Source organism: Palaemon carinicauda, chromosome 3, assembly GCF_036898095.1.
Source record: "Palaemon carinicauda isolate YSFRI2023 chromosome 3, ASM3689809v2, whole genome shotgun sequence".
Classification (NCBI taxonomy): Eukaryota; Metazoa; Arthropoda; class Malacostraca; order Decapoda; family Palaemonidae; genus Palaemon; species Palaemon carinicauda.
The window spans coordinates 147,676,985-147,697,539 of record NC_090727.1 but is presented as its reverse complement, the minus strand read 5'-3'; the positions used below and the strand labels follow the sequence as shown (position 1 = coordinate 147,697,539).

The 20,555-nt window shown below is 46.8% G+C and overlaps 1 protein-coding gene across 8 annotated transcripts in view; it reads left to right on the top strand.

Moving 5' to 3' along the window:
* Positions 1 to 20,555, top strand: part of Cbs (Cystathionine beta-synthase) — a 250,765-nt gene that overhangs the window by 172,202 nt on the left and 58,008 nt on the right. For all 8 annotated transcript variants that reach the window (XM_068370850.1, XM_068370848.1, XM_068370846.1 and 5 more), the window contains exons 5-7: positions 16,549 to 16,763; positions 17,070 to 17,216; positions 19,167 to 19,299. In XM_068370850.1, the coding sequence (XP_068226951.1) occupies positions 16,549 to 16,763; positions 17,070 to 17,216; positions 19,167 to 19,299 (495 nt within the window). The remainder of the gene's footprint in view (positions 1 to 16,548; positions 16,764 to 17,069; positions 17,217 to 19,166; positions 19,300 to 20,555) is intronic.

Sequence of the window (20,555 nt, the reverse complement as noted above, 5' to 3'; positions counted from 1 at the left end):
TTGACTTCATGCACTTGTTTCGCATAATGTTTGAAGAAAACACGCGAGGATTTCCAGCCTGTGAAACTCTTAAGGCTTTCAAAATCCATACTCTGAAAGAAATTCAGAGACGATGCAACTTTTCTAGGATCGTGACCTGCGGGTGTACTGTCAGGATCCGCTCTGCGAATGAAGTAGGTGATTTTCGCTCGTAGTTGTTTCAGTGACAGGTCGCTGCCCCGATGTTTCTCCTTTGAAGAGTTGGCCTCCACCAAAGTCAGAAGTTCTACGAAGATAGACCTTGAGGCTCTCTACTGGACATAGAGAGGCATCTTCTTTCAGGGGGCAGATTCTCCAAGGGCCCCATCTTTTGGTGGGTAGTTTGTTTTTGGCGAGAAACGTCGGATCCGGGAAGAGGGTAAGGTCTCCTGAATCTGTAAACAGAATGTGACCCTCGTCCCTTGATAATGCCACTATTTCGCTGACTCGGGCTCCTGAGGCAAGAGCAAAAAGAAAAATAACTTTTTGAGTCAGATCCTTGAAAGGGCACGAATCATTGTCCAAGTTGGAGGCAAAATGGAGCACCTTGTCCAGGGACCAGGAGATCGGTTTTGGTGGGGGTGCTGGGCGTAGACGAGCGCATGCCTTCGGCAGTTTATTGAAGATGCCGCTGGACAGATCAATCTGGAAGGCGTACATTAGTGGTCTAGTCAAGGCCGATTTGCAAGTAGAAATCGTGTTGGCTGCCAAGCCTTGTCCATGAAGGTGAATGAAGAAGGACATGCAAAAAATCGATGGTGATTTCCGTAGGATTTTTTGCCTTGACGAATGAGACCCATTTTCTCCAGGATGATTCGTATTGCCGTCGTGTGGATTCGGTCTTGTATTCCTCGAGGAAGTCGAGACTCTTCTTCGATATCCCGAACCTTTTCTTCACGGCTAGGGAGAGAAAATCATGAGATGAAGGTCCTGACTTTCAATGATGAAGCGAAGACAGTCGACTTCTGTACTTGCTGGGAGAGAACTGGGCCCGGGAGAGGGATCAGCGTGGGTTGTAGCTCCAGGACTAGGGGGTACCAGTTGCTCCGAGGCCACTTGGGAGCCACTAGGGCTGCTGTTCCTTTGAAGGCTCTCAGTTTTGGAGAGGACTTTCAGCAGAAGGTTGGTGGAGGGAACAGGTAGATCTTGGACCACCTGTTCCAATCCAGTGACATGGCATCCACTGCTTCTGCCTTGGGGTCTTCGTACGGGGCCACATATCGAGGAAGTTGATTGTTGTCGCTCGTTGCGAAGAGATCGATCTGAAGTTCTGGGACTTGGTGAGAGATGAAGGAGAATGATCTTGCGTCTAGAGACCATTCCGACTCTATCAGGCTTGTCCGAGATAGAGCGTTCCGCCGTCACGTTGCGGAATCCTTGTAGGTGAACTGCAGACAGGTGCCATTTCTTCTTCTCTGCCAGACGGAAGATTGTCAGAAGCACCTGATTTATCTGGGGCGATCTTGAGCCTTGGCGATTGAGACATCGAACTACCACCGAGTTGTCTAGGGTTAGACGAATATGGATCGAGGGAGGCGGGGAGAGTTTCTTCAGAGTTAGAAGGACCGCCATGGCCTCCAAGATGTTGATGTGAAAACGTCTTGAATAGGGGAGACCATGTTCCTTGAGCCTGTTTTTGGTGGGAGTGACCTCCCCAACCCTCCAGCGAAGCGTCCGTGTGGATGTTGAGTGATGGAGGTGGGTGTTGAAGAGGGATGGACCTTTTCAGGGCCTTTGCTTCTGACCACGGCTTTAGGAGCAGCCGAAGTCTGTTTGGGAGCCGTCTCTTGAGGTCTCTTCGAGCGATGGATGCGGAACGTCTCCAGACTCCCGCAGCATCCTTTAGCTGTGCACGTAGCACTGGGTTTGTCACTGAGGCGAACTGTAGAGAGCCTAGAACTCGTTCCTGCTGACGTCTTGAGATCCGTTTGGATTTCAGCAGTCGCTTGACAGACCCTGCTATTTCCTTCCTTTTCTTCTGGGGAATGGAAAGGCGGTGTGACTGAAGGTTCCACTGGATTCCTAACCATTGGAACTTCTGAGCTGGAGAGAGGCGAGATTTCTTCGCGTTTATCTTGAAATCCCAGGTGTTCTAGGAACTGGGTAACTTTGTTGCAGGATCTTAAACAATCCTCGGGCGATGGAGCCCAGACTAGCCAGTCGTCGAGGTAGGCCATCACCTGGACGTCTCGGAGGCATAGCTGTTGAACGATGGCGTCCGCCAGCTTTGTGAAGATCCGAGGGGCCACGTTGAGGCCGAAGGGCATGGCCCTGAAGGCGTAGCTTTTCCTTTGGAGTCGAAATCCTAGGTAGGAGGAAGCGTGGTGGTTCATTGGAACGTGCCAGTAGGCATCTGCCAGGTCTATGGAGACCGTGTAGGAACCTTGAGGCAGAAGGGTCCTTATCTGTTGAAGAGTCAGCATCTTGAACTTGTTGTTCGCTATGAACTTGTTGAGGGGGGATAAGTCTAGAATGACTCTGAGCTTGTCGGAGTCCTTCTTGGGGACGCAAAACAGTCTCCCTTGGAACCTGGTTGACTTTACCCTCCTTATCACCTTCTTGTTCAAGAGATCTAGGACATATTCTTCCAGAAGGGGGGTTGATTGTTGGAAGAATTGCTGGAAGGTTGGGGTGGTTGAGTCCAACTCCAGCCTAGACCCTTCTTGACGATGCTGTGTGCCCAGGGATCGAAGGTCCAACGATCCTGGAATTGGCGGAGTCTTCCTCCCACCGGAAGCACTTCATTGCTTCTGGTGTCCGAGGGTTTACTGCCTCGGCCGCCAGCTCCCCTTCCTCCTCTGCCTCTGGAGGGACGGCGAGATGCGTCTCTGCCTGCACCTCTGTTTGAGCCTCTACCTTTGGGACGAAAGGTAGTCGTCTGTTGCTCGAAAGCAGGGGTGAAAACCGGCGACTGTGACAAGACCGGTTGGGTGACCAGCTGAAAGGTCTGCTGTGGCTGAGCTGCCACTTGGGGAGTAGCGGATCCCGGAAACTGCCGTCTCTGTTGACGTTGCTGGGGTTTCTGCTTGGAGGATTTCCTCTTAGGTTGAGGGCCGTTGTCCTGAGAGGATTTCCTCTTCTTCGACATGCCCCACTTGTGGAGAAGGTTCCTGTTCTCCGTGGCGGCCTTGTCGATGATCTCTTTCACAAGGGCAGAGGGAAAGAGGTGCTTACCCCAGATGTTGGAGGAAATCAGCCTCCGGGGTTCGTGTCTCACTGTGGCACTGAAGAACACGAATTCACGACAGGCTCTACGAGCCTTCATGAAGCTGTACAGGTCTTTAACTACAGTCGCCAAATGCGTTTTGGCGAGCACCATGTAGTAATCGGGGACTCTAGTGTCACCGGCCATGACATCGAGCTGTACCTGGAGGGACATGGATGCGGCGAGCCTTTCCTTCGTGTCATGTTCCCGACGGAAGGAGTATGGTCATTAAGTTTCGGGAGGTCTTCGTTAAACTGACGTCCAGCAACGTCAGGTTCTAGTTTCCCCACCACGAAGGTATGCTGGACATCTTTCCAGTGTCGAACATCGGGGGGAGTAGTCAGGGAGAAGGGTCTGCACTCCTCCAATGCAGGGCAAGGTTTCCCTTCTTCCACTGCCTTGTGTACCGCAGCGAAGGCCTTTTCCATGAAGGGGAGGATCTCATCGTCTGGTGCGACGTAGGTAGGGTGCTTCTTGCTCAGCGCCGGAAGCTTTGAGCAGGTAAAACCCCTACTTTTAACAGCATTGGCCAGCATAGCCTGGGCCTTCGGGAGATCGAACACTATCACCTCCTTTGGTTCGGTCTCTTCTTTAGAGGCAGGTTCGGATCGAAGTCGGACGTAAACAGTCCGGATAAGCCTCAAAACTCGGGAAGAATTCCACTTCTTCCAGGGCAACCGAGCCGACCTTCTCACTGACGAAGATCCTGCCCGTTGTGATAGGCATGTGCTCGGCATACCTCCAGGGGTTGGCGTCCGAACATGCCGGGAGGTCCTTAACCCGAAATCCTTTTCGGCTCCTTTGAACTTCCCATGGTCCTGATGTATTCGTGTGTCTCACGGAGTTTCTTGTCCATAAGAGCTTCGAGCATACGGAACATCTCCTGGGCGCTGGATGGATGGGGTCCGGGGTGGCGGAGGTAGACGGGAGTGATACATCCGTCGGTGTAGGAGTTGGGGCGGGGGTGGAAGGCGGAGCGACCTCCTGCCTCCGATTCGGTGTATTCCACTTGGTCTTCCTCATAGTCCAGTTCTTCGGCCATGAGTTCCTCTCCGTGGTCTCCGACACTTCTGACATACGTTCCGCATTGTCGGTATCCAGGTGACACTCGTGCATGGACTGGGCCATGACTACATCGGGTTCCACCGTTATCTGGACGGTGGGGATCTGATCCTTGGGGACCACAGAGTCTGGGGATGCCTTCGGGAAAAGCAAGGCCCTCAAGTCTTCAGTGGCAAGGTATGGTCCAGTGGCGTTCTTCTGGAAGCCACGCACCCATTTGCGTAGCTTCTCTCGAGAAGCGTCCCTAACCTCCGCTGAGGGAGGATTATTGAACGCCTCGACCAGGCGGTCCTTGCAGACTGTACAGTTCGGCGGGTCCCAAAACTTCAGATCGCCTTTCTTGTTGGCGCAAGGGGCGTGGGTCCTACACGCCGTGTGCCCGTAGAAGTGCGGGCGCTTCACTGCACAGAAGCCGTGATCGCACTTCACGTACTCCTCCTGTAAGAGAAAGAGAACATGAGTATGGGGGAGACATAAGAATGACTTATATTCTAAAGTTAAATATTAAAGGATTAATCTTTAACTTAATTTTAAGTGATATAAACAATGTGATGTTTTTGAGAGTGGGCGGAAATGAAGGAGATAGACACATACTCCGTGTAACCCGCCCGGCTGGTTACCGTAACCTTATCCATAGGCAATTTGTTTGTGACCAAGGGCACAGGGCAGAATTCTTCATAGATTGCCAGGGAGGCAGGGGAATTCTAGTAGGAATTGCCAAGGATATAAAAACTGGGACTGAGGCCACTCAGACCATAGAATTGGAATGTAGACGATCCCATAGGGTAACGGTTTCCGGCAACCAGCCGTGCTAAGATACACACACCATGCTGGAAATTTGTGATATGCAAGAAGACAGCATGGTTATTAATAGAACGGTAAGACAATACCTATCTATTTATGTAGTCAAACCATCTGGTTGCAATGTAGGGCTATCAGCATGAGATGATAGCTAGGAGAAGGGGTGCAAGTCGCTTTGACGCCTCCGGAAGGCTCCGGCAGACCGACGGCACGCCGGAGGCCGCTCCAGCAGAGTTTCTGGCATTAGGGAAGACAAATATAAAAGTCAGAAGTAATGCCAGGATGGCGGCCGCCGGCACAACGGCTTGGTGACAGGGACAAGGAAGGGCTATAGCAGAACCGGACTGCCGGCACTCCGGGGGCTGGACCGATGGACGGATGACCGAAAGCTATGAGGTATGAGGGAAGGCCATCGGCTGTACGCCGATGGGAGGCGGCAGTCCCCCCGGCACACGGAGGACTGACGGCCCAGGGGGCAAGGAATGTGTCACCAAGGGTGGGAGGTGGGTATCACCGACAGAGGAGGCGGCAAGGGACCGGCACCAGGACAGTGAAAGAGACAGAAGGAGGGACGTAGGGGTACGGACACGGACCCCAAGACATCCCATCTGAATGGGTGTACCCATGATAGAGGCTAGCCCTATCATCCAGTGGCAGGGCCGCAGGCGGGCGGGAGCCAGGGTAGCCCAAGGGAGGGCTAGGGAACACCCAAGAGGGGGAGAACCCCTGCGGACAAAACGCATCCAGTGGCTAACCCCCATAGGACACTATGAAGGGTATATGTACCAGAGCGGACTGCACACAGGGACTCAAGGTAGCCCTATCACTCCACCCTAAGGAGGAGTTGTAGGACAGGGGGACAGATGGGTATAGACTAACCTAAGTATAGGCTAGGCCATACAAGAGATAGGTGGGGAGGGGAGAAGAAGAAGGGTCTTCTATAGGAGAGGCTCTGTACCAAAGCGGCCACCAAGGAAGGGAGGACGCTCCCTAGCCTAAGGTTAGGCAGCCTGTCTGAGAACGGTGCATGGGTACCGTTTCAGCAAGGCACAGAACTAACTCCCCCCAAGCCTAACCTAGAGCAGGGATGTTACACCCTGAACTAGGAAGGATGGAAGATGTATCGCATTGCAGGGAGGTCAGGAAGCCTAGCCTCAGCAATAGAGGAAGGGCAGGCCGTTCCTCATTCTCGGACGCAGCCCTAAGGGAGGATCATTCCCTTAGGGAGGACAGAGAAGGCGATAAGTACTCTGGTATGAGCTTGATCCCTTACGTGGTAGGGGGAGCAAGGCTACGCAGAGGGAATGCCTTAAGGCAAGGGGGTGAAGGGAGCATATAGGGGGCCTACAATTAGGTTAGGTTAGAGAGGCACACTGTCAAACCTATCCCCTATATGGTCCCCTGAAGGCGAAAACACTTGCATCACAGTAAACAGTATCATAAAAACGATTTTGAGCGAAGCGAAAAATCTATTTTTGGGTGAGATAGCCATGGCGTCCTGATGGAAGGTTCCTGTTTGGTAGCTTCCTTGGGTATAAGACTACTAAGATATTCCCAGAGAATTTAACCACAGGTTATCACAGAATTCTAACTTCTGGAGCGAGTATCTCAAAGGTTTCCCTTTAAGACATCGTAATACAACAGGGGACACGCATGTCTGAACGTGCCACATAGCTATCTTCACCCCGAACAGAGTTAAATGCTTCGGTGTGTAAGGACTGAGAATAGCTGGGAGCCGTTCCACAGCTAATCTCACTCGTGGCCACTACTGATACTCGAGACGTAAACAAACGGACGCCATTGCTCTGATGACGTCACGCCCGTCTTCATCCTGAAGCCAGTTGCTGCCCATCACCATGATACAATTGTGTAGGGTGGGAACAAAACTGGACGAAGTAGTAGGGAGGGTCCATCAGGACGCCATGGCTATCTCACCCAAAAATAGATTTTTCGCTTCGCTCAAAATCCGTTTTTTTGGGCTCAAGCCATGGCGTCCTGATGGAAGAGTACCAGAGAATCAATGTATCGTGGTAGATTTTTCCCCAGTGTTAAGTGCCTAGCATTGACAAAACAGCAAAGTAATCTTAGGTAAAGAACCATAGGAACGGAGTATCCTGCCCCCCTTTGGTAGGAAGTTCCCATGGGCTATGCCGACGTCAAAGTGGTATTGAAGGGCTATTCATCCTGACAGAAGAACTTGAAGAACTTAGAGATGAAGCAGAATGGTTTGATATTTGTATAGGAACATTCTGAATTAGACCAGTGGTGGTTGGGCACTGTGTATAGAGTTCATCTCTTGGTTATCAGAAGTAAGTTTTCGTGTAGGAACCTTACTGAGACAGGGTGAATATAATTTAGGATTAGACATCTTAAATTCTTCATGACCATAAGAAAGGAGGAATAAATAAAACTATGACAGTATGTATTTCATAGTAGGTAGGAGCTGAAAGAGACGCATAAGTAATAAAATAGAAATTTTATTTCACAATGCAGAAATTAAATAATTTACAGCAAAAGTAAAGTTCATTTACAGTAATAATAATGTACATAGAAATAAAGGCTTGCTCTTGAATCTGAAAAGGAATTTCAGGATTAGTAGGTACTCGTTCTCGAGGAACGCAAGTCTTTAAACAACACATCATGCTCAAGGCATGCGGCACTTGTGTGACACTATGACATTTCACCTGGGATAAGAACAGTTATAAAAGCACTAAGTGTTTTTTGACATCACTATGAATCGCTCGAGGGTCAACATAGGCACCCGAAGAGTTAGAGTCCCAAGTAACTCACTGTTCTACGCAGAGTTAGGTGCAGGTTTCATAACACTACCTGCGGCTACCACAAAATGTTTGACTTCGTGCACTTGTTTCGCATAATGTTTAAAGAAAACTCGCGAGGACTTCCAGCCCGTAAAGTTCTTAAGGCTTTCAAAGTCCATGCTCTGAAAGAAGTTCAGAGAAGATGCCACTTTTCTAGGATCATGACCAGCGGGTGTACTGTTCGGATCCGCTCTGCGAATGAAGTAGGTGATTTTCGCTCTTAATTGTTTCAGTGACAAGTCGCTGCCCGATGTTTCTCCTTTGAAGAGTTGGCCTCCACCAAAGTTCGAAGTTCTGCGAAGATAGACCTTGAGACTCTCTACTGGACATAGAGAGACATCCTCCTTCAGGGGGCATATTCTCCAAGGGCCCCATCTTTTGGTGGGTAATTCGTTTTTAGCGAGAAACGTCGGATTAGGGGAGAGGGTCACTTCTCCTGAATCGGTAAACAGGATGTGTCCCTCTTCTCTTGATAATGCCACTATTTCGCTGACTCGAGCTCCCGAAGCGAGAGCAAATAAGAATATAACTTTCTGAGTCAGATCCTTGAGGGGGCATGAATCGTTGTCCAAGTTGGAGGCGAAATGGAGTACCTTGTCTAGTGACCAGGAGATCGGTTTCGGAGGGGGTGCTGGACGTAGGCGAGCACATGCTTTTGGTAATTTGTTAAAGATGTCGTTGGACAGATCAATTTGGAAAGCATATAGAATTGGTCTAGCCAAGGCCGATTTGCAGGTTGAAATCGTATTGGCTGCTAATCCTTGTCCATGAAGGTGAATGAAGAAGGACATACAGAAATCAATGGTGATTTCTTTAGGATTTTTTGCCTTGACAAAGGAGACCCATTTCCTCCAGGATGATTCATATTGCCGTCTCGTGGATTCGGTCTTGTATTCCTCTAGGAAGTCTAGACTTTTCTTCGAGATCCCAAACCTCTTCTTTGCGGCAAGGGAGAGAAAATCATGAGATGAAGGTCCTTGATTTTCGATGATGAAGCGAAGACAGTCGACTTCTGTACTTGTTGAGAGAGAACTGGGCCCGGGAGAGGGATCAGCTTGGGCTGCAGCTCCAGGACCAGGGGGTACCAGTTGCTCCGGGGCCACTTGGGAGCCACTAGGGCCGCTGTCCCTTTGAAGGTTCTCAGTTTGGAGAGGACTTTCAACAGAAGGTTGGTGGGAGGGAACAGGTATATCTTGGACCACCTGTTCCAGTCCAGTGACATGGCGTCCACCGCTTCTGCTTTGGGGTCCTCGTACGGGGCTACGTACAGAGGAAGTTGATTGTTGTCGCTCGTTGCAAAGAGATCTATCTGAAGTTCTGGGACTTGGTGAGAGATGAAGGAGAACGATCTTGCGTCTAGAGACCATTCCGACTCTATCGGGTTTGTCCGAGATAGAGCATCCGCTGTCACATTGCGGAATCCTTGTAGGTGAACTGCAGACAGGTGCCACTTCTTCTTCTCCGCCAGACGGAAGATTGGGAGAAGCACCTGATTTATCTGGGGCGATCTTGAGCCTTGGCGATTGAGACAACGAACTACCACCGAGTTGTCTAGGGTTAGACGGATGTGGATCGAGGGCGGCGGGGATAACTTCTTCAGAGTTAGAAGGACCGCCATGGCCTCCAAGATGTTTATGTGGAACGTCTTGAATAGTGGAGACCAGGTACCTTGAGCCTGTTTCAGGTGGGAGTGACCTCCCCAGCCTTCCAGTGAGGCATCCGTGTGGATGTTGAGTGATGGAGGAGGGTGTTGGAGAGGAATGGACCTTTTCAGGGCCTTTGCTTCCGACCACGGCTTTAGGAGGCGTCGAAGTCTGTTTGGAAGCCGTCTCTTGAGGTCTCTTCGAGCGATGGATGCCGAGCGTCTCCAGACTCCCGCGGCATCCTTTAGCTGTGCACGAAGCACTGGGTTTGTCACTGAGGCGAATTGTAGAGAGCCTAGAACTCGTTCCTGCTGTCGTCTTGAAATGCGTTTGGATTTCAGTAGTCGCTTGACAGACCCTGCTATTTCCTTCCTTTTCTTCTGGGGGATGGAAAGGCGGTGTGACTGAAGATTCCAGTGGATTCCCAACCACTGAAACTTCTGAGCTGGAGAGAGGCGAGATTTCTTCTCGTTGATCTTGAATCCCAGGTGTTCTAGGTACTGGGTAACTTCGTTGCAAGACTTTGCACACTCTTCGGGCGATGGAGCCCAGACTAGCCAATCGTCGAGGTAGGCCATCACCTGGACGTTTCTTAGGCGGAGCTGTTGTACTATGGCATCCGCCAGTTTTGTGAAGATCCGAGGGGCCACATTGAGGCCGAATGGCATGGCCCGGAAGGCGTAGCTTTTCCTTTGGAGTCGAAATCCTAGGTAGGAGGAAGCGTGATGGTTCATTGGAATGTGCCAATAGGCATCCGCCAGGTCTATAGAGACCGTGTAGGAACCTTGAGGCAGAAGGGTCCTTATTTGTTGAAGCGTCAGCATCTTGAATTTGTTGTTCTCTATGAACTTGTTGAGGGGGGATAAGTCCAGAATGACTCTGAGTTTGTCTGAGTCCTTCTTGGGAACGCAAAACAGTCTCCCTTGGAACCTGGTGGACTTTACCTTCCTTATCACCTTCTTGTTCAAGAGGTCTAGAACATATTCTTCCAGAAGGGGGGTCGATTGCTGGAAGAACTGCTGGAAGATTGGGGGTGGTTGCGTCCAACTCCAGCCTAGACCGTTCTTGATGATGCTGTGTGCCCAGGGATCGAAGGTCCAACGATCCTGGAATTGGCGGAGTCTTCCTCCCACCGGAAGCACTTCATTGCTTCTGGTGTCCCGAGGACTTGTTGCCTCGGCCGCTAGCTCCCTTTCCTCCTCTACCTCTGGAGGGACGGCGAGATGCGTCTCTGCTTGCACCCCTGAACGAGCCTCTACCTTTGGCATGAAAGGTAGTGGATGGTTGCTCAAAGGCAGGGGTGAAGACCGGTGACTGTGACAACACCGGTTGGGGGACCAATTGAAAGGTCTGTTGTGGTTGGGCAACCACTTGGGAGGTAGCGGGTCCCGGAAACTGACGTCGTTGCTGACGTTGCTGGGGTTTTGGCTTTTGAGGTTTCCTCTTAGGCTGAGGTCCATCGTCCTGAGAGGGTTTCCTTTTTCTGGACATGCCCCACTTGTGGAGAAGGTTCCTATTCTCCGTGGCGGCTCTGTCAGTTATTTCCTTGACAAGGTCAGAAGGAAACAGGTGCTTTCCCCAGATGTTGGAGGAAATCAGCCTCCGGGATTCGTGTTTCACGGTGGCACCGGCAAACACGAATTCACGACAGGCTCTTCGAGCCTTTATGAAGTGGTACAAGTCCTTCATTACTGTCAGTAAGTGGGATTTGGAGAGTACCATGTAGTGATCTGGTACTCTAGTGTCACAGGCCATCACTTCCAGTTGGACCTGATGAGAAAGAGATGCCGCAAGCCTCTCCTTCGTGTCTTGTTCCCGGCGAAGGAGGTGATCGTTGAGCTTAGGGAGGTCTTCATTAAACTGACGTCCGGCGACGTCAGGATCGAGCCTTCCCACGACGAAAGTATGCTGAACATCTTTCCAGTGTCGAGCGTCAGGGGGAGTCACGATGGAGAAGGGTCTGCACTCCTCCAGTGCAGGGCAGGGTTTCCCTTCTTCCGCCGCTTTAAGGCATGCAGCTAAGGCCTTTTCCAAGAAAGGAAGAACCGCAGTGTCAGGTGCAACATACGTAGGATGCTTCTTGCTCAAAGCCGGAAGCTTAGAGCAGGTAAAGCCCCTACTCTTAAATGCGGAGGCTAGCATAGCCTGGGCCTTTGTGAGATCGAACACTATCTCTTCTTTAGGTTCGGTCTCTTCCTTCGAGGCAGGTTCGGAACGAAGCCGGACGTAACAGTCCGGGTAGGCCTCAAAGCTTGGGAAGAACTCCACATCTTCCAACGGGACCGTGCCGATCTTGTCACTAACAAAGATCCTGCCGGTCGCAATAACCATATGCTCTGCATACCTCCACGGGTTGGCATGAGAGCAAGCGGGGAGATCCTTGACCGAAATCTTCTTCGGTTCTCTGGATCCAATCATCGACCTGATGGACTCCTGGTTCTCCTTCAGCCTGTCGTCCATGACGGCTCTAATCAGCCGGATCAGTTCTTGGGTAGAAGAAGAAGGATCCGGAGTCGAGGAGGTAGACGGAATGGACATTTCCGTCGGTGTAGGAGTAGGAGGAGGGATGGACGAGGAAGCAGCTCCAAGCTCCGACTCGGTGTATTCCACCTTATCTTCGTCCTCTTCGGCTCCTTGAGCCATAAGCGTCTTCTCCGTGTCTTCCGAGACGTCTGAGATCTGTTCATCATCCTCGGAATCTAAACGACACTCGTGCATAGACTGAGCCATGACCACATCAGGTTCCACCGTAATTTGGACAGTGGGGATCGCATCTTTTGGTACCACTGAGTCAGGGGAGGCCTTAGGGAACAACAGGGACCTCAGTTCTTCGGTGGCCAGGTACGGTCCAGTAGCATTTTTCTGAAAGCCACGCACCCACTTGCGCAGCTTTTCACGAGAAATGTCTCTAACCTCCGCTGAGGGAGGGTTATGGAAGGCCTCAACTAGGTGGGCCTGGCAGACCGTACAATCCAGTGGATTCCAAAACTTCAAATCCCCTTTCTTGTCTGCACAAGGGGCGTGAGTCCTGCAAGCCGTATGCCCGTAAAACTGCGGGCGTTTCACAGCGCAGAAGGCGAAGTCACACTTCATCTGCTCCTCCTGTGGAAGAAAGAGAAAATGAGTATGGGGGAGTCATAAGAATGGCTCTTAAACTAAGTTAATATTAATCATTAATTTTAACTTAAAGAAGGTGTGATGCATAGAAGAATGAAAACAGTAAAGGAGAACATGCTCCATGCATCTCGCCCGGCTGGTTACCATAAGCTTGGTCCTTGGATAATCCAAATGACCGAGATCATTGGATATAGTTTCCTAGAATTCCCAGTATTTTGGAACTCCATGGAAAACCAAGGACAAGATTGGGATCGAATTCATTCGGTTCCCAGTTAAGAGCCAGAAGGCCTCATTAAAGGGTAACTGCTTCTGGCAACCAGCCGTGCTACGATGCACATAGCATGCTGGAATTAGAAGAATGCAAAGAGACAGCATGATCACTAATAGAGCAGTACTAGGTACTGATCTTAATAGCAGAAGCAGCTTATCTGTTTGCGATATAGGGCTATCCTAGTCTTAAGATAGCTACAGTAAGGGGGTGCAAGTATTCTTGACGCCTCCGGGGCATCCGGCAAGCCGCCGGCATGCCGGAGCTCGCTCCAGCATAGATTCTGGCATTAGAACAGACAATTTTCAAAAGTCAGTTAAATACCAGGATGGCGGCCGCCGGCACAACGGCGGCACGCCGGAAGGAAGCGGCGGCTCCGGCAGTCGGAGGATGCCAGGTTGGTGACTGGGATAAGGATGGTAAAGGCAGTATCGGGTTGCCGGCAGTATATGCCGGCACTCCGGTGATCGACCGGCAAGCGGACGATTAGATAGGAGTAGGAGAGCCGCCGGTAGTAGCCGGCGGCAGCCGGCAGTCCCTCGGTACACGGGGGGCTGGCGGCAAGGGTAGGGAAGTCACCAAGTAGGAGGCAGGTATTGCCGACAGTAGAGGCGGCAAGAGACCGGCACCCGGATAGATAGAGAGACAGGGGGAGGGGGGAAGGGATGCAGGAAGTACCGTCAGGGTTCCAGACATCCCTCCCCCTCCCTGAGGGGGTGTACCCATGATAGAGGCAGGCTCTAACATCCATGAGCAGGGGTCACTAGGGACCGGGAGCTAGGTAGCCCAAGGGAGGGCTAGGGAACACCCAAGAGGAGGGGGGGGGGACTCCCATATGCAGAGCTATACTAGCAACTAACCTTATAGGACACTATGAAGGTATATGTACCAGAGTGGACTGCACAAGGAAGCTCGGGTAGCCCTACTCTTCCACCCTAAGGAGGAGTTGTAGGACAGGGGACAGATGAGTATAAACTAACCTAAGCATAGGCTAGGCTATACAAGAGATAGGTGGGGAGGGAGAAGAGAGAAGTCTTCCCAGGAAGGGTTTCTGTACCAGAGCGGCCACTAAGGGAAGGGAGGACACTCCCTAACCTAAGATCAGGCTGATCGGCTAAAACGGTGCAAGAGTACAGTTTCAGCATGGAACAGAGAAACCTTCCTAACCCGACCTAGAACAGGGCTAAAAGTCCTGAACTAGGCAAGGAAGAAGACATATCGCTATCGCAGGAAAGTCATAGACTATCCTAGCCATAGAGGTAGGCTAGCCTAACCTCACTCTCAGACGCAGCCCTAAAGGGGGTTCATTCCTTTAGGGAGGACAGAGAGGCGATATATACTCTATTAGACAATTAATCCCTTTACTCAGAAAAGGGATCAAGGCTAAATAGAGGGAATGCCAAGGCAGGGGATGAAGGAAGCATATAGGGGTCCTAATATTAGGTTAGGCTAGAAAGAATCACTGACTAGCCTATCCCCTATATGGTCCCTGAAGGCGAAAACATTTGCATCACTGTCAAAAGTATTGTAAAATAATAATGCCACTATCTTCATAACTTAGTCTAGGATCACTAATAAATCATGCATGAACACTTGTATGTAGGCTCCTGGCCTGGGGGCTATAGTAGCCGACTGGTAAGAGGTCAATCGATGACCGATAAAAAGCGTCTAAACACGATATAAAAGTTCCTAGCTATGAAGACTAAATAAACTAATGTATTCGATTAGTATATATAATGCCGGAAACGTTGTTGTGGCTAACTAAATAAGACATGCATAACAACAACGACGCCATAAAATGGCGGGTCCGGTAGAGGCACAGCTCTGCCACAAAACATCAATTATTTCGAAAAGTAATATTTACTTTACGGCCAGAGCTTAATTAAACAATACTGGAACCTTGTACTCAACTTTCCAGAAGAAGGCGAGGCTGAAGGTAACGACATAGCGAAGATGCAAAGCGATAAAGATAACACAGGGAAAATCCGTCTAAGTAGGACAGCTACTAAACAAAGGATGAAGACGGGCGTGACGTCATCAGAGCAATGGCGTCCGTTTGTTTACGTCTCGAGTATCAGTAGTGGCCACGAGTGAGATTAGCTGTGGAACGGCTCCCAGCTATTCTCAGTCCTTACACACCGAAGCATTAACTCTGTTCGGGGTGAAGATAGCTATGTGGCACGTTCAGACATGCGTGTCCCCTGTTGTATTACGATGTCTTAAAGGGAAACCTTTGAGATACTCGCTCCAGAAGTTAGAATTCTGTGATAACCTGTGGTTAAATTCTCTGGGAATATCTTAGTAGTCTTATACCCAAGGAAGCTACCAAACAGGAACCTTCCATCAGGACGCCATGGCTTGAGCCCAAAAATAATGCCACTATCTTTATAACTAAACCTAGGATCACTGAAATATATCATGCATGAACACTGATGATAGGCACTCTGGCCTAGGGGCTAGACTAGCGAACTGGTATGGGGTCAGTCGATGACCAATAAAAGAGCGTCAAAACACGATATATAAAGTTCCTAGCTATGAAGACTAAATAACTAATAGTATCGATTAGTTAATGAGGCTGGAAAACGCTGTTGAGGCTAGCTAAATAAGGCATGCAAAACAACAGCGACGCCATAAAATGGCGGGTCCGGTAGTAGCACAGCTCTGCCACAAAACATAAAATATCTCGAAAAGTAAAAGTTACTTTACGGTCAGAGCTTATTTAAACAATACTGGAACCTTGTACTCAACTTTCCAGAAGAAGGCGAGGCCGAGGGTAGAGACATGGCTAAGATGCAAGTCGATAAGATACGCACAGGGAAAAATCCGTCTAGTAAGGCAAGCTACTAAGCGAAGGATGAGGACGGACGTGACGTCATTTAGCAATGGCGCCCGTTTGTTTACGTCTCGAGTACCAAAAGTAGCCACGGACGAGATTAGCTGTGGAACGGCTCCCCAGCTACTCTCCGCCCCTACACATCGAAGTGTTAACTTTATGTGGGGTGCAGATAGCTATGTGGCGCGTTAATACATGCGTCCCCTGTTGATATACGATGTCTTAAAGGGAAACCTTTAGGATACTCGCTCCAGAAGTTAGAATTCTGTGATAACCTGTGGTTAAATTCTCTGGGAATATCTAGTAGTTATATACCCAAGGAAGCTACCAAAAAGGAACCTTCCATCAGGACGCCATGGCTTGAGCCCAAAAATATTCTTTTGGTTATCAGGAGTTTGTATTACAGTAAGGTCACTGTTCATTTGATCATCGACATCTTGTTAAGTTGAAGCCGCTGCATATGCAGTATATGGCCTACTATGTGTGATTAGTAATTCATGATGTATTTGATACCACAATTTAAAAAAGTATGAAAGCATAAACAGTATCAGATTTTTCTTACTGTTCAAGTAAGATGGTAGGATACTTTTACTCTATTTACAATATTAAAGTGTTTGCTTTTGGAGAGAGAGTATTGAATAGTATTGTCAGACTGAAGGGATAAAAGTACTGTACTGTACTGTACTTAGAATGTCCATTTGCTAATTTACAAAATAGATTTTAATAGTAAATAACTATGTTTTTATTTTTAGTCTCATTTACATTGATATTTTATACTTCAGGTATTGGTCTTGCCCTTTGTGGAGCAGTGAAGGGTTATAGGAGCATTATTGTGATGCCAGAGAAGATGAGTAATGAAAAGGTGGATGTCCTGAGAGCTTTGGGGGCTGAGATTGTAAGAACGCCTACCTCTGCATCCTGGGACTCCCCTGAGTCTCACATTTCGGTGGCTAAGAGACTTGAAAAAGAGATCCCTGGTGCAATTATTCTTGATCAGGTAAGTCCTCTCTCTCTCTCTCTCTCTCTCTCTCTCTCTCTCTCTCTCTCTCTCTCTCTCTCTCTCTCTCTCTCTCTCTGAGATCAAGAAGTTAGAGATATGAGTTTATCTGTGCTGTGATATTCATGAAACGTTCTTAATTTTAGCATCCATTTTTTAATTTTGTTTATATTGATACATTAGAAAACTTGCACTATATAAGAGAGAGAGTCTCTCTCTCTCTCTCTCTCTCTCTCTCTCTCTCTCTCTCTCTCTCTCTCTCTCTCTCTCTCTCTCATGCTAATATTTTTTCTATTATTTTACCAGTACAAAAATCCTGGCAACCCCATGGCTCATTATGAAGGCACAGCGGAAGAGATCCTCCAACAAACCAATGGTAATATCGACATGTTTGTTTCTGGCGCCGGAACTGGTGGCACCATCACTGGCACTGCAAGGAAGATAAAAGAAAGGGTGAGTCGTTGTTTCGATTCCTTTGTTTTGTCATTAGTTCTTGGTAGGAGATAAAGCATTTTCTTAAATTTCTAGTCTCAAAGTGGACTTTACGATGTTAGACTATATTTTATGCACGCTAACAAAGAGTGGTTATGCATCTTATTACCATTGTATATAATTTACCTAATCACAGAACTTTTAATTTGGTTCTTTTCATGATTATATCTCATTATTTAGTATGTTCAGAGAAAATTTTACATTCACTACAGTATTTGCATTATGATTCATATGAAGGAAAGCAAGAGCTAGCCAATGGCATCAACATTTTGCCATATGTTCATTGTTTAAAGTAATGTATATTTTGTTTCATGAAGTTATTATAGTCATTCTTTAAAACATAATTTGTGTAATTCAATTTACACTCAACATTTTTATTCCATTAAGTTTTATTAAAAAATAGAAAATTTTTTTGTAATATATTCAACATATATTACAAGTTACTTCTTTGAAACTTCATATTTCTTCATTTCTCCCTCAACAACATTTCATATCCATGGGATTCGTTTGAATATCCTCTCACATTGCACAGTTCAATTTATTGTCTATATTATTAATATTTTTTCCACATGTTCAGAGAGATATAAGCACCTCTCAAATCTCGCACACTATTGAGCTCCCTATCTCAAGATCGACTGTCATCCCTGATATTTACGATTAAATACCTATGAGTAAGACAAATAATTTACCCTCAGATATCTGAATAAGCTTATTAATTTACCCTTGGATATCTGTGAAAAAGCTAGAGAATTTACCATTGGATATCTGTGAAAAAGCTAAATTACAGTATTTACCTTTTGATATCTGCAAAAAAAAAGCTAAAGTAATGTACTCTCAGATATCTGTAAAAAAGTTGAATAATTTTCCCTCATATGCCTGTGAATAATCTAAATCTACTACCAGACACCTGTGAATAAGTAAAATAATTTACGCTCAAATATCCATATCTATGAGTGAGATAATTGATGTTTCTTTCATCCATGGATATCATCACTTCATTTATTGGCTTTCAATACACCCCCAATATTTTTTTTTTTGTCTTTCTCCTCTTACAAATGCTTGAAAATATTTCAGTCACTCAATTCACATTCTTTTTGTAGGCATTAATCAACACTCATCTACAAACGTCATCTATTTCTCACTTCATTTACTAGCTATTCAATTACATCACATACTTGCCTGAGTGTTTTCTGCACCTTATCCATCCATATGAAATTAAAACAGCAAGGTACCCTTAACCTCCCTTGTTTAAGAAATAATTCTTTTCTAAACTCTATACATTTTTTAATAAAATACCTTCTCCACCAGAAATCTGTAAATGCAAGTAATGCTCTCCTTGATCTGAAAAGCTACTTACTCTTGTAGGTTTTGTGGACCAGTCTTCATTTTATAGACAGGAAGACTCATACCATTTTTTTACAATTTGATTTGCTCTAGGGTTGATAATTATCAAGAAATAAAGGGCTCCTACTTAGTACCATGTACAGTAGTAAAGTATGTACATTATGTGGGCCATCACATTTTAAAATTTTGGTGCCACTTTAGCGTGAGGTCTACCGCCATATGTAGCCTACTCACGTGAAACCTGAGGTCTACCGTGTGACCTGTCGCTCCCGCTCTCCCCGCTCATATAAAAGAATACCGTTAGGTTAGGTTAGGTTAGGATTAAACAGCGGTAGCCGTCAACTTTAGTGCTCACGGGAGGTAGACCTCACGCTAAAGTGCTAACTGGAGGTAAATCTCACACTAAAGTGCAGTAGACGTCACACTAAAGTAGCACCAAAATTTCCTTCTAAGATGTACAGTGCAATACTTTACAAGGTATATTTTAATCTATTGCAGGCGTAGGTAGATTCTTGTTTTATGAAGTCACATGCTGATTCTGATTTTAATTCTCTTTCCAATTTTTAGCTCCCTGACTGCAAAATCGTTGGAGTAGATCCACATGGTTCAATCTTAGCAGTACCTGAGGAGCTAAACAAGACTGATGTTACTCAATACGAAGTTGAAGGCATTGGTTATGACTTCATTCCAAATGTTTTAGGTAAGCTCAATTTCTCTGTGGTTTAGCTGTTTATGCACTGTATTTGCATTGAATCACATGCACATATTCTTTTAAATATAATTTTGAATACTTTACAGTTGAAACATTGAGAATGTTATTTTTTAGTTTCTCTTGAATTACCATATATTAATTTTATACTCGCCCGATGATCATATTGCCTCTGCTCAAAGCTGTTTCAGCATCTATCCCAAAATAAAAATTTCCTGTTCTCTCCCCCTTGAAAAATAACTCCCCTTCTGGAAACCACCACGTCATCTACTGGTTGATGAAAATTAACTAGTTGATGATACAACCTATTGCTTTCAGCTTTTCAGTTTTCTTATCACTGTTGTTTAGATAAGACTTTATTTTGCTGATTCAAATTGGTTTTCTGTACAGTACTGTACTTTATTTTCAACTAATGTATTTCAATGTGATTCAAATTTTTTCTTGCTTTGTGTAACTTAAACATATATTGACTTGCAGTTGCAGTGTTGTGTTTATGTGTATGGGGGAATGTTGTTCACTCACATTCTTTTCTTTTGAAGTTATGTCAGATGTTAGTTGACTGCTTTGATTAGACTTTAGTAATTTAACGTTCAGTAACATCTTTACCTTTTTACGTTGTTTGTTTAAAATAGGGTAAATCCACTTAAGTTTTGAAGAATTAAGGTATTATTTCTAACTTTTTTTATACCTTTATTATATTGTGAATATTTAATAAAGATTATTATTTGTACAACTTTGGGAAGCTGGAAGTTCACTGTTTTAATTTGTGATGAGTCAGGACCAATGCAGAATGTTACCTTGTGTATTTTTCTTGGCCGCAAAGATATTGTAACGTAATGATAGTTTATTTTCTTCCGAATGAGTTTCTCACTTACAGAGGCTTAAAGTATTCAAAAACTTATTTTTAAATATTTAACTTAGCCGGTGAATATATAATAGCTGCAACTCTGTTGCTCGACAGACAAAAAACAGTAAAAACTCGCCAGCGATCGCTATACAGGTTGCGGGTGTGCCCACCAGCGCCAACTGTCGGCCAGATACCACTCTCTCGATGTAAACAAAGACTCAATTTCTTCTCTGTCGACGTGTCGACAAGACGTACTTTTACTCGCTGTAGAACCTGGAGTTTTCTCAACATATTTGGTGAAGTACTTCATTTTGGTTTGAGCTTTCGCAGTGCAGGTGTTTTATCTTCATCTTAAATCTTGAACTCATTTTAGATAGATTTAATTTTTGGTGACAAAGAG